Source organism: Sphaerodactylus townsendi, linkage group LG03 (genome assembly GCF_021028975.2).
Source record: "Sphaerodactylus townsendi isolate TG3544 linkage group LG03, MPM_Stown_v2.3, whole genome shotgun sequence".
Classification (NCBI taxonomy): domain Eukaryota; kingdom Metazoa; phylum Chordata; class Lepidosauria; order Squamata; family Sphaerodactylidae; genus Sphaerodactylus; species Sphaerodactylus townsendi.
In genome coordinates this window covers 48674157-48688235 of record NC_059427.1, presented here as the reverse complement: position 1 = coordinate 48688235, position 14079 = coordinate 48674157, and the positions used below count along the sequence as shown (strand labels likewise).

Genomic DNA, 14079 nt, shown 5'->3' with positions numbered 1-14079 from the left:
AGGAAACCTGTGGCAAGGCAGCTGTAATGGGTAGTTTTACTTAATAAATTGTGAGTAATGAATTAAAGCGTATCACAGCTGTTACATTTGGTGGCTAAGAAGCCAGCTACAACCCCTAGTGAGAAACCCAGATTTGATGTCAACCAACAAACTCCAATTTGGTGGACTATCTGCATTTGGATATTTCAGCTAACTGCACTTTGATCAAACCACAGTTTATAAAGCAAGGTTTACCTGAATACCACCATGCCAGTACTCAGCACGGCACCGAGGTAGATAGACACCATGATTATAATAACACCATTGTTATGCTGCACTTTATGACATAAACAAAGATACATGTCTCTTATCCAATATACCAAAAGTACATTCTCATATACTTCTGAATACCTAATACATCTGCCTGTTAGATATTGCTCACCCAGAGCACTGGTCTAATTCACTGTCAGTGGCTCAATGGGCTGAAAAGAGCCCACATTCAAAATCCAGAAACTGCTTATTAATAGATACTATAGCATACAACCATATATGGGATTCCTAACAATACAAAGATGCCCTTCATTACCTAGCACTGTAAAATAAATTGAGAATACAATGTCAATTTGAATTAGGTCCCATTAGATTAGAGCAACCCAAGTTTCATGCCAGTGAGAAACAGCACCAACTCCGTGAAAGTTGTCAGGATAGGAAACAGGGTTTTCAGTGTCACGCTACCAGATACATAAGGAACACCATGACCCAGCCAGCTGAACAAATCAAACAGTGTGCAAGAGGGGAAGGACTGCAATAATACTGAAAAAGTAACCTATTAGAAGGAACTTATGCCAGAGTTTATTTGTTGTTTTTCAATTGAAAAATCTTAGGGAAAAAGAAGTCTGGAAAAATACTCACAGTATGATGCATAACTCGTAGCCTCAAAGAATTTACCAATGAAGACAACTTGTAGATATCACTGACTTATTATTAGGGTTGCCAATTTTAAGTGGTGCCCTGGAGATCTCCTGAAAGCCCAACTGGTCTCCAAGCTACAGATCAATTCTTCTGGAGAAAATGGCTGCTTTGGAGGGTAGGTTCCATAGAACTATACCCCACTGAGGTCCTTCCCCTCCCCAAACGTTGCCTTTCTCAGTTTCCACTCCCAAAACCTCCAGGAATTTCCCAACCTAGAACTGGCAACCCTACTTATATCTAATCAGATAAGAGCAAAGTTGCTGGCCAAAACGAAATGATCAAACCTGCTGTTTATCTGCCTTAGCCTGTGGATGCCTGAAAGGGAAAGCCAGCAGAACCAATACTGTAATACCTGAACACACTTGAAGCAAAAACACAGAACTTTTTGTTCTTCCTACCTGAACATAATCCAAGACCATCCCAGCAAGGACCATGCCTACTCCAGCTAGCAAGTAAGGCAGGAGCACCTGTAGACCAATGGCAAGGGCAGACTCCTCCTGAGGCTTAGCCATAGCCACTTTTGCCTCAGCCGGCTGCTTTGGAGGCAGGAGCAAAGGGCTATCCTCTGTTTCCTGGGTGCCAAGCTTGCTTTCTTTATGTTTACTCTTGGTCTTTGCTTTGTGCCTGGACCTCTCTCCATTTCTAGACCGGCCTTCCTTCCTCCGTTGCCGAGTTTCTTCACCTTTCATGTTGGCTTTCCTAGTTCAGGAGTCCTTTTAGGTAAAGGTGAGGTGAGAAATAGCAAAGACAGAAAGGAGAAATAAGGTGAAATATTCCACAATGCTTTTAAAAGAATAGCATTTTTGGCATGCTCTCTTTGTGTGTACGTGCACACATGCATCCAAGGTGTCTTGTTTTACTTTTCCTGACTCCTGGAGCAATTCCTATAGGTCATTCACACACCTGGCTCCTAAATAATTTCTGGAGAGCAAAATGTCTCAGTGTCACGCTGGATCATTCCTATAGACAATCTAGCCTAGCTTCTTTTTCACACAGTGGCCACCCACCATGAGAGAACCAGAATGGTGTAATGGTTAGAATACTGGACTAGAATGTAGGAAACCACTTTCAAATTTGAGTGCTGCCAAGAAGCTTGCTGGTGACTTCGGGCCAGTCACTCACTCACATACTAACCTACCCACAGGGCTGTACTGCAGATATAATGGAAGCAGGAAGAACAATGTTGTAAGCAGCTTTAAGTTCCCATCCAGAAAGGGGGGGGGGGGAAGTAGTTTATAAGAATTATTAAAATAAATTAAAATGGACAGTCAACAAACAGAGCATAGCGGTAATTGATGTTGCTTAGTACAACAAGTATTCAGAGCAGTGATTCCCAACCAGAGTTCCGTGGTACCCTGGGGTACCATGAGCACGTCCCAGGGGCACCATGACAATGCTACCGCCTGCCCCCCCCCCCACTGGAATCAAATGGATTTTGGAGGGGGGGGGGTTTGGAAGCCTCATGGGCTCCCTTTAAACAACATTGAAAAACAGCATTTGTTTTATTTGCCTAAATTCGGCGTGGATTGGGGGGGTAGATTTAAAGGGACCTCTCCCTTTAAATCCCCCCAATCCATGTCAAATTCAGACAAACAACATGACTGTGGTCAACGCCAAGCTTTCCCTCCCTCTCTCCTCCTGTTTAGTTGTTATCTGTTACTTCATCATCTCAGGGTACCCTTGAGGTTCGTTCGATTTTTTTTGGCATTTTTTTTAGGGTTTTTTTCCGTTTTTGGCCTGTAGGTGGGCTACAGGCCAAAAACGGAAAAAAACCCTAAAAAAATGCAAAAAAAAAATCGAACGAACCTCAAGGGTACCCTGAGATATGAAGAGCGAGGTCAAGGGTACTGCAACGTTGAAAAGGTTGAGTAACACTGATTCAGAGATTTACTGTCTCTGAATGTGGAGGTTTCTCTTATTTCTCCATGGCTAGTCTCCATCAATGGATCTATTTTCTAGGGATCTGGCTAAACCCCTTTTAAAAACACCCATGTTAGTCATATACCGGTAACTGCATCAAGGGTCCCCAATGCGGCACCTATCAACTCCATTACCTCTCCTGGTACCCCCCTAAATGTTTCTGGAAGTGGATGAGACCTGGTAGGGCTTTTGACTGGCCACTGGAGATTTGATTTTTTTTAAAAAAAAATTGCTTCAGCAGCAGCTGCTGCCAGCACAGCACAGATATTCTGCACATGAGTGAACGATAGCTACGTAACCAAGAAAATAATATGTTCATTTTGAACGGCATCCTCTTAAACAGAACTTCTGCCTGAAATGTCAGAGTTAGTATTAGAGTTATGCATGACCTCATTCCCTGACACTTTGCAGTAGGTTCCACTTCTTGGGGCAGCCATTTTGTAGTTGCACCTATATTAGAATTTCAAAGGTACCCACAGGCTCAAAAAGGTCCAAGACCCCTGCACTATATCCATGGGCAACTTAATTACTCACTGAGTAAAGTACATCCCTTTTGTTGGTCCTACATTTATTGCTCATCAACTTAACTGGGCACCTCTGAGTTCTACTCTATATGAGAGGAAGAAAAAAATATCTCTATCCACTTCCTCTATTCTTTGCATAATTTTATCCATTTCTTTCATGGCACTGGCTACAATCAAAAGTCCCTCCAGTATGTCCAAGTCAAAAATCTTGATTTATTTCCAGATTTACACATTTCTCTCTCTTTCCCCCTCACCTATATACAGCCAGGATTGAGAACTTTCTGGTTTAGGAACTCTTCAATTTATCCGAAATGAGAAGTCTAAACTGGGCTGATTTAATCAAGCCATTTGAACTGGGATTCTAAACCAGGATTTTACTATAGTTTAGAATCCTGTCCATTTGTTTATTTAATACAAAATTAGATCAAAAGTGTGTAAAGAAAGAAACTGCAGTTTGTTCAAACACCTCAGGGAGACATCATAGCTAACTGCAAACAGAATAGGGTTGCCAACCTCCAGGTGGTAGCTGGACATCTCCCACTATTACAACTGCTCTCCAGGTGAAAGAGATCAGTTTACTTGGATAAAATGGCTGCTTTGGACGCTGGATTCTAAGGCATCGTATTCCATTGAAGTCCCTCCCTGCCCCAAACTCTCCTCAAGTTCCACCACCAAAATCTTCTGGTATTTCCCAACCCGGAGTTGGCAACCATAACATAGAGAGATAATATCAATCTCAGTTTTTCAGCAAATGAAGAGGAAAAGAGAGGAAGGTCGTGTCCAAGAAAACACTGCTCATTCTCATCATGGGCAATTCAAATATTCATGATGGCTATAATGCAATTGTTGCTAAAGTAAAATGGACCTTAGTGTGATCATTACGCAGAGGGGAGACTGCCTGGGCTTGACAGTAGCTGCTCTCAGCTTCCCAAATAGTGGCATATTATGTAATAACCAAATAAAACATGTAGCCCACACTTATCCAACAACACTGCTTTCTAATCTGATCTATGCAGATTGCATTTGTAACTGATTCCCCTGAACCTCCCAGAAGGGTAGTCTTTTACAGCCAAACAGAAACATAGTCTGTGGTTCCCCTAAGAAGAATGCATTCATTATGGCATAACATTTTGTAGGCAACTTCCTGCTAAAGATGAATTATGAACATGCAAAATCAGTGGATCAGTGTGATCGGATCTTGTTCTAAGCTGGCCTTTGTGACATCAACCCCCTCCCTTCTACTGCAAATATGCATCAACCTAATGAATGTACGCTTCCTCAATCTGATGAAAGTGAGCCAGGACGTCTGGAACTACTGGACTCCTGTTTCATTTCGTTGCCTGAAGTAAATCCAACACCCCACACGGAATCAATAAATCCAATAACACCAAAACAAGGTCTCACGGTTTAGTTAGGGATCTGGAGAACAAAAGCACATGGGTTACATGAGCAGTAAGAAAAGAGGAAGGGAAACCGATGAGAAAGCGGGAGTAAAACAATAGATAAACGTCAGCGCTGTAATGCCGTCATTCATTCATTCCCAAGTCTCGAACCCGCCCCTTCCGATCCTTACCCAGAGCCTTTGTGCTCCTTTGCCAGGGCTTTATCGCCTCCTTGCACCGAAGCAGGGCATAACGCGCATCTTGGGCGCGTGCAAAAGAGGGCGAAGGGGATGCTACTGACGGCTTGAAAGGCGCTTGTTGTCTCAGTCGGCCCGTTGCTTCCTGTAATCGGCTTAGTTTTGCAAAGCGGAAAAGGAAGCTCGCCCGAGGAGAAGGGGGTGAAAAGAGATGTCGGCTTAAAGACCCTAAGAGGCACGAAGGGAGAGGGGTGCACGGCAACGTTTAGGGTGCCGCCCCTTTGCTTTTGCAAAAGAGCATTTGCCCAGCTTTGGCATGGTCGCTTGCAAAGACTTTCCAGAGACGCTGGCTGTGGCTTCCTGCAATCTCATTATGTGACAAACAGAAATGTGTTTTCTATTAGGAATGAGGAGATGAGTCATAGGGGAGGCTGCTTGTGGCAGGACAAGATAAGACCACTGGATGGCCAGGCTGGAGAGCAAGGCTTGTATCAGTTTGTACATATTGAGCGTGCTTAATAGGGTAATGCATATCAACTTCTGCTTTGATGACAAACTGTACTATAAACATATAGGGAGTCTATATGTACTATAAACATATAGGGAATCAGTTAATATGTGAGGAGGCCACATATTAAGGATGAACATGCAAATAGGTGGACTGGAAAGTTGTGATTCGAAGTCCTTAATCAACGGGGGAACAGAGAGGGTGTGGTGAATTCAGGAAAGGGATAAACTTGCAGTGGATATTCTGTTTTGGCGGAGTCTGCCCATGTGGGGGTGGCTCCCCATTCTTTGCAAAAAAAAAAGCTACTTAAAACTCTCTTCTGTTAGCTTGATATTTAGTAAAGAAATATTGGGCACCACAACTATATGGGGAAAGGGTGTTATAAAGAGTCCCTTAAGTGTTGACCTGGCTGGAAGCCTTATTTAAATCCCAAAGGTGGGTCCAGGGTATCCCGAAGTGAGGGCACTTTCCTCATGCTCATTAAAAAAAACCTGAAAACAATATTTCTGCAATTTGAGCTCTGTTGTCTATCATGCCTAGGAAAGCTTCTGGCAAATAATGGGAAAAATGGATAGGAGAAATGGAAGAAAATAGCCGAAGGCTTTCACGGCCGGAATCACTTGGGTGCTGTGTGGTTTCCGGGCTGTATGGCCGTGTTCTAGCAGCATTCTCTCCTGGCGTTTCGCCTGCATCTGTGGCTGGCATCTTCAGAGGAGATCCTCTCAAGATGCCAGCCACAGATGCAGGCGAAACGTCAGGAGAGAATGCTGCTAGAACACGGCCATACAGCCCGGAAACCACACAGCACCCAAGAAGAAAATAGCATTGGTAAAAGCAGGGTGAACAGGGAAGATGCCCTGGTAACATAGATGGCTATTGAGAGAAAGTTTGGAATGGCAGAATGTTCCCTTTGGGATTAAGTGCTATGAACTGGCAACTTTAGCTGATGTAGTGGTGGTAATACATCTGCACCCGTGGGTAGTGAATGGGCAGTTTTCAAGAGTGAGATATACATGCCACATTTTTAGCCACCATTGTCTCTGTACAGCTCAAGATGACATGTATGGAAGTGTCTGATGGAGCCACTGAGGACTGTGAAGTCTGATAGTTGGCTTTATAGTCTCAGATAAGAATGTCCACCTTTCTCAAGCACACTTCATTTTATGTCATAGTATGGAATTGAGGCACAAACATAAGTCATGCAACTCTGCCATTTAGGTCAATGAACTATTGCACCTTAAACCATAGACAATATTAATATTTCAGTTTCAACCCCAAATTTCTTATTATTAGTATGTTTTTGGGAAACCCAAATGTATACAGCATCAAGTCCTTCTTCTAGATTATAATTTAATGTGTGAATTTATAGCCGCTCTATCTGTAAAGGGTAAGCACAATTTGAGAACATTGGAACAAGCAGAACAAAGTAGACAGCCTAAACTTAATCCTGTTTTCCACAGTGGACAGCTTAGCCAAAGTTTACCCAGAATTTTTGAAATCTGATCTTGCCTGCACAATAACCTTATGAGTAATACATAATCCCCATTTGGTGGATGAGACCTGAGGCTGACAAATGAGGGTTTTTTTCTATCTCTTTCCTACTGTTAGGCCCTTTCCGCATGGGCCATTTGGAATTCTGCCGGTGGAGGGGTGGGGGCCGTTCGCACGAGAGCGTGCAAGCGGCCCCCGGTGAGGCCGGCGCAAGAGAGGCGGCTCCACACGGAGCCGCCTCTTCGCCGTCCCTCTCCCACTCACCTCGTTGCCTTCGTCGCCCTGCTGGCCGCCTAAGACCCGCCCACGCTGCCCTCCGACCTCCAGGGGTCAGAGGGCAGAGAGGGAGGGTCTTAGGAGGCCAGCAGGGTGACAAAGGCGACAAGGTGAGTGGGAGAGAGACGGGGAAAACAGCGCATTCCCTGCGGTGCCGTTCGCACCACGCCGCCAGGAATGCGCTGTTTTCCAAAAACCTCCCTCCAGGAGGGAGGTTTTTGGAGGCGACCTGACGCCGCCCTGGGGGAGGGGAGCCAGGTCGGCGCTGCTGCGTTTTCGCAGCACCGCCTGTGCGAACGGCTCCCTCGGCTCCCAGGGCGCCGTAAATGGCCCGTGCAGAAAGGGCCTTAGAGCTCTTCTAATGCCTATGGTTGCTAAAGACTAAGTGCACTACTGTTTTCTCACTTTGGGGGAAGTTAAACTACAAAATGAACACAAACAGGTGTGCGGCGTGAAACTAATTAACCCAGGAAATTGCGCAGCACACCGGCTGGCTGGTAGTGAAAACTTAAACAATTATGGTCAAATAAATAATCTACTATCGTCTCAAAAACTCAAATGTATCTTATTGACATAAGTTCTTAAACTATTGGTACAATTGCATCACAATTCTTAAATATAAAGAGGTATAGTTCACAAGAAGCTGAATTCCTTATTCAGTGCTATGTATCAAAAACAGCAGAATGCAAACCACAAAAGTCCATAACAGATAACACATGGATAGCTAAAGGCTGAGGTCTAAGACATCTTGTCTAATATTACAGCCGGTTGGCTTAATTAATTTATAATAAATTGCATGTTCCTGAAGAAGATGGATGATTGAAAACGCAAATACGCGATTGAGTTTGAATTGAACTGTTCATATCATCATTAATCGAGGCTTGCATTGCCACAGCAGAGCGGCTTGTAAACAGTGATGCTTGAATTTCGCAACAGCTGAGCAGCACTCGAACTCTTTGGCAAGAATTCCATGCTGGCAATTCACATTTTGTTACGGACTTTTTGTGGTTTTGTAGCATTCTGCTGTTTTTTTGATACACTTACAGCACTTGGAATAAGTGAATTCAGCTTCTTGTGAACTATACCTCTTTATATTTAAGAATTGTGATGCAATTGTACCAATAGTTTAAGAACTTATGTCAATAAGATACATTTGAGTTTTTGAGACGATAGTAGATTATTTATTTGACCATAATTGTTTAAGTTTTCACTACCAGCCAGCTGGTGTGCTGCGCAATTTCCTGGGTTAATTAATCACTTTGGGGGAAGGAAATGGATTTATGTTCTCCAGCACTGAGGACTGGGATGGCAACCTTCAAAAAAGTAAACATTTCAAACTAAAAAGGTAGAAATGACAGAAAGATGGTAACTATTGGGGTTTGTCCTTTTTTAAAGGGAAGGGGAATTAGTGTTCCTGTGTCTTAAAGTAATTTTAAAAAAACCACAAAATAATTATATGATATGATATATGGTTATGTCACTTGCAACAAATAATGCCACAGATATTATCATATAGCAGCCTACAGTAGCAGCATAAAAACTTTGTAGAGTGCTGCAAATCACAATGGACATGTGGGAATCCCATGTTTCCAACACCTCATTGCGGTAGCCATGGTGATGGGAAAATGCAATATCCTCGAACCTGTAATATAAACAGTGCCTCAGACAAAGATACCCAGGTCACCCATGAATGGGTAACTGGCATAAATGGATTGAATGGGAAGCGACCAAAATCATTTCCTCCAAACTCTTCAGTGAAATCTATGACACCACATTTAGGCAGCTGGCCACTGAACAGCATTGGTCCTCAAACACTTACCTGAATACATTATATCAGACAGTTCTGGGAAAACAAATTGTGTTTGTGTGTATCGACTAAATTGACCAGTGCACATTTGGGAGTTATATATATGAGATCTTGAAATATTGCTCACTAGCCAGCATGAATGGTCTGCCAAATATATAATTTATTGTTTGTAACAATTGTGAGATCGGGAAAAATCTTGACTGCAGCGTTGGTTTGTAATCGGCCTTTGTTGAGCTTGTGTACAGATTTTGGAACAAAAGCTTATTTTGTTTTTTTTACATATTTATTATCATTATCATTATCATCATTATCATGATGATGATGATGATGATGATGTTTGTATACCGCCCTCCCCCAAAGGGCTCAGGGCGGTGAACACAGTTTATAGACAGAGCATCAAGTAAAACAAAATTTACTTTGTTGGAGTTTTTGATTTTAACTGCCAAATAAATCTTGTGCTTTAACTCTTGTGGGATTAATACATTTCAAAGTAATGGAGGTAAATGCCATCTCTTCTGAATTGTTAGTATAATGTTCCATTTGTGCTAGTCTGGGCTTTATAGACTTTTTAAAAAAAATAAAGAACATGTATCAAGAGAAAAGGCAAGAAGGTTCTGTGTATTTTTGTAAAAATTTATTTGACAACACACTTCCACTTTATTAATAATTTATATTCTCATTCTGCAATTCGATTTTCCTAAAACATTATATATTCTGGGTATGCATTCTGGCCCATATTCCTCTATATATTGTGGTTGTTTCAACCTTGTGTAATTGTTTGTATCTCTTCCCCTTTATGCTGTGGGATTCCCCTTTATGCTGTGGGATGCTGTTGGCGCTTGTGCTGTACATCTCACTAGTATGTAGGAGCTTTACTTGCTACAAGTTTGCTCTGAGCATAGTTCAAAGAGCTGGTTGAAGCCCTAAGTGGCCTCGGTCTTGGCTCAAGACTGTGTGCCCCCAGGGGACCTTTGGGCAGTAGTGAAGTGTGCAGCTGTCATGAAAAAGGCAAATTCCATGCTGACCATAATTAGAACAGGGATCTTACTATATAATTGAGCATCATGTTCCTGACAACAAAGCAGAAAGAGCAAAGGACTCTGGGAGATGTAGTCTAGAGGGTGCCATTTCTCATGTACAGAGGGGCTGACAGGACTACAATTACACTCCTCAGTTGGTAACATTTCTTAAAGCTCTGGGGTCCTTGCTGTCCCATTCCTTGCCTGAGCCAACTCCTGAGTAAGTCAGCAGCGAGACTGATACCAGTGACCAGGACTGGACAGGCGACTCTGCCCCAGGCTGTTGGGTGCGGGGAAAGGGGGAGTACCTTGTTACAGCCGGAACAGCTATGGCTGAGAAGGTGAGAGCGGGTGTGTGAAGAGAAGGCCTCCCTACACCCACCTAAAACACTCCAGGCAAGTTACCAAGAATTGGTTGGGGGAGAGAGTTGGAGTAGTGGCAGAAAGAGAATGACTTTTGGGAAGAGGCAGAAAGCAAGATAGGGCAGGTGGCCAGGAAGAGAAAACAAAAGCTGGGGCAGCGTGACTGAAACATAGGCCGTTTCTGCACGGCGTAGTTGGGGGTTGGGTCGGCGCATCCCACACCGACCCAACCCCCCTGGGACCGTTCGCACGAACGGTCCCAGAAACAGCCAGGACGACGGCGCCGTGGAGCGCCGTCGCCCAGCCGACCCGGCATGTCTCTGGCCGTCTGGCACGTCGCCGAGGCCTGGAGACATGCCCCCCGGCCCTGTACGACTGCTCCAGCATCGCAGAGCAGGGGGGCGTGTCCCCAGGCCTTGGCGACGCGCCGGACAGCCGGAGACAAGGTAAGTGAAGGGTGGGAGGGGGGATGGTGCCTTGGAGCCGCTGCTGTTCACACGGCAACGGCTCCAAGCCACCGTTTTCCAAAAACCTCGCTCCCCAAGCGAGGTCAGAAAACGGCGGCTTCGCGCCGGTCGGGTGGCGCGAGGGCGGCGCGGCTGCAAAGCAGCTGCGCCCCCTGTGCAAATGGCTCCCTGGGGACGGCGTTTTTGCCGTCCCCAGGGCGCCATTAACCGCCCGTGCGGAAAGGGCCATAGAGAATAGAGATTTGGGGTAGGAGGAGAGAGAGAACTGTGTAGGGGTAGGTTAGAAAGAGATTGAATTTAATGTTGGCTATTTAAGCACACATCTAGTCAGGCAGGTGTTCAGAAGAATGAACTGCAAATGATTCCATTCTTTACACAAGTTGGTCCATTTAATGACCTGAGCATCAATGACTCAAGGGTAATATTGCTTCTTGTCCAATAAACGAGATGATTTAGTTCTTGGGCTGGGCAAAAACATCCGCAAGTGATGACAACCAGGTGGCTATTACACAAATGCAAAGTAGCTTGGCCAGGTACCTTACTGATCAGGAACTTGCCTCGTGCATAAGAAGAAAGTGGATGATCACTGGATATCAAAAAGAAGAAGAAGAAGAGGTGACACAGTGCAGACAGTCTCTCTGACAGTCCCCTGTCCAGTTACTGACATATAAATGACATAGTTCTTGTCCAATGGAAACTTCTTAGGTTTTTGTTAACTGTCTTAATCCTTACTATTTCTCAAGCTTTCATCAAACTAGACAGATTGTTGACCTGCAGATGTTTTGCTTGCAACTCAGAAGGGTATGCATTATAGTACTAGTGGGTATTTTTTTTTCGGTGAATAGACCTGCACATTGGTAGCAAGCTGAAGCAGAGTTCACAACTGCCTGGAGAAAAGGCTCTAATTGAAGCTCAATGTGTGGGATTGGGCAGCTAAAGCTTTTCTTGACATGTAACTAATTAACATTCTATGAAGTCTCTATTAAAGGGTCAAACCATTTTTCTCCAGGTTTGGTAGCAACACTAGGTTGACATTTAAATTCCTCTGAAGCCTTAACTGTGTGGGAGATAGCAGCTAAATGGGTTGGTGCCACTGTGCCTTTTGGCCACTCTGACCCCTGTGCATTTTGCTGCTGCCAACTCACAGGTTTGGTCTGTGCTGTGGATGCTCCAGGGGACTAACCTTTCAGAGGCAATGAGATTATTCATATCTCTCTTGTACTTTTGGTCATTTTTGGCCTTCGCTTTATGGGTACCTTTAATTTTGAGACCTCCCTCCCCAACAAGTTGTTTTTAATTTTGTTTTTTTAATTACTGTTTTTATTGTTCTGAAAGCCTTTTTATGGAATCACCTTCACGACTGCAACTGCACTGAGAAAGTGTTGAGTGAGTCACTTTGGCCATGTAGGCAGACACTGCTTTCCAGTGGCAGCAAAATTTTTTTCCTGATGTTAGAATATATAATCCAGCCCATAGACCTCCTGAAGTTGAGCTACTTCATTCATTCTAACCCTTAGATCAGCTCCCTCTGCTGAAATAGGGAAGTTTCATGTGCTTCAGTGTCTAAATAAGGACAAATATCTGCAAACATATCTTATTCCATGGCAGGAGCAACTATACCTTTCCTTTCTTCCTCATCATCACATTCACCTACATTCCAGATTTATTTACATGTTTCCTATTCTGCTCTGGGTCCAACAAACATGCATGAAATCTAAATCATGCCAATCTGAACAAACAAAATGTGCATAGTTCTTTCAACATCTATTGATATTTTACAGAATCTCATAATCCTTTGATGCAGAAGACGATTGGTTTTCTCAGGTTCATGATCCCTCCTTCTGAACTACACTTAATGCAACTGGTAGAATTTCTTTCCCATCCAAACCAGCAACATAACTTTGGAAAGCTCAAAGTAATGTATCATTAAACTGTATACACATACGACCTCATTTCCCATCAATGAGAGCATAATACTTTGTAGTGGTACTATTGATATTCCTTGCAATCTGAACAAAACCTGCTATCTGCTCAAAATATGAGAAGAGATTTATAGGTTAAGTTAAAAATATAAAGTGTGCTGGAAAACATTATGCCAAACTCCACTCTCGAGGATTTCTGAAGAGGACCTATATAATCGATATTTTAAAACTCATTTTAAAATTTTATTTATTGAAACATCTTTCCTTGTGGTTCAAGGTGGCTTACAAAAATAGTTAAAGCATTTTCAGTTAAAACAAAAAATAAAATAGCAAATCTCTCCCTCCTCTCCCAATTCTAAAATTCTGCTGTAGTTGTCAGCGAGAAAAACCTTTAGCTGGCATCTGATTAATGGGAGACTATAATTAGAAACAGGAGAAACGTGATATAATTTCTACAACAAAATTATATCATAAACAAATTAGATAACTAGCTGAATTGTGTTATCACTTTTGGTTTGAAAGAGCATCTTGTCCCATTGTCCATGTTTATGGTATTGTTTAAATAATATTCACAATATCTAAGCATTTAAAAAAATTCATGCACATGCAAAATTATTTGGAGTCATGCTTTGTACGTTCTCTATGCATTTCAGGATTTAAAACCATTACCTCAGGATCACAGTCAGAGTAATTTTCTGTTCTAGAGAAGTCTGATTCAGGAAGGAAAGTTTTTAGATTGAAACCTTAATGGCGAAACGGTTCTTTACATGGTCCTGGAAGATTTGGGCTTGAAACGAACTGCTGCAAAACAGCTGCAAGCCTTTGCAATTGACAGTAACTGAATCCTGCAGCTGCTGTGTCCTGGAGTTGTGCATCTTTTCGGGGCGTCATTTCTAAACTAGTAAGGTTTAAATTTCAGCTCACTTGGCATAACTGAGCATCTTCACTCCTTCAGAAGAGATGTTCCCCATTGAGCAGCTTGTCCCAAGAAGTACACTTTTTTCCCATCAGAGGAATTATTGGATCCCAGTGGTTTTGCATAGCTTAGACTTGTTTATGAGAGTTGCTTTGCGAACAGGCTTAGATGGGTGAAAAGAGGACAGTGCTGTCCTTGTTCAAAAGTGGGCTCTGCAGGAGTTTAAAAATGCCTTCCCTCATAGCTGCTGCGTGATTATAGGAAAAGGAAGCAGAACCCCATCCCAACTCTGCATAGAATGTAACCTGTGGTTTGTCCCTCAGCTGTTCTACTTCT

The 14079-nt window shown here is 43.1% G+C and overlaps 1 protein-coding gene across 2 annotated transcripts in view; it reads right to left on the bottom strand.

The window, feature by feature from the left end:
* Positions 1–13639, bottom strand: part of SLC41A3 (solute carrier family 41 member 3) — a 56205-nt gene extending 42566 nt beyond the window's left edge. The window contains exons 1-2 of one of the 2 annotated variants that reach the window (XM_048490324.1): positions 13497–13639; positions 1350–1664 (exon numbers count right to left, since the gene is read on the bottom strand). In XM_048490324.1, coding sequence (XP_048346281.1) covers positions 1350–1640 — 291 coding nt within the window. In that variant the 5' untranslated portion in view covers positions 1641–1664; positions 13497–13639. Of the gene's footprint in view, positions 1–1349; positions 1665–4968; positions 5175–13496 lie in introns of those variants that run through there. The other variant, XM_048490323.1, reaches the window with a different exon arrangement.
* Between the last annotated feature and the right edge of the window lie 440 nt (positions 13640–14079).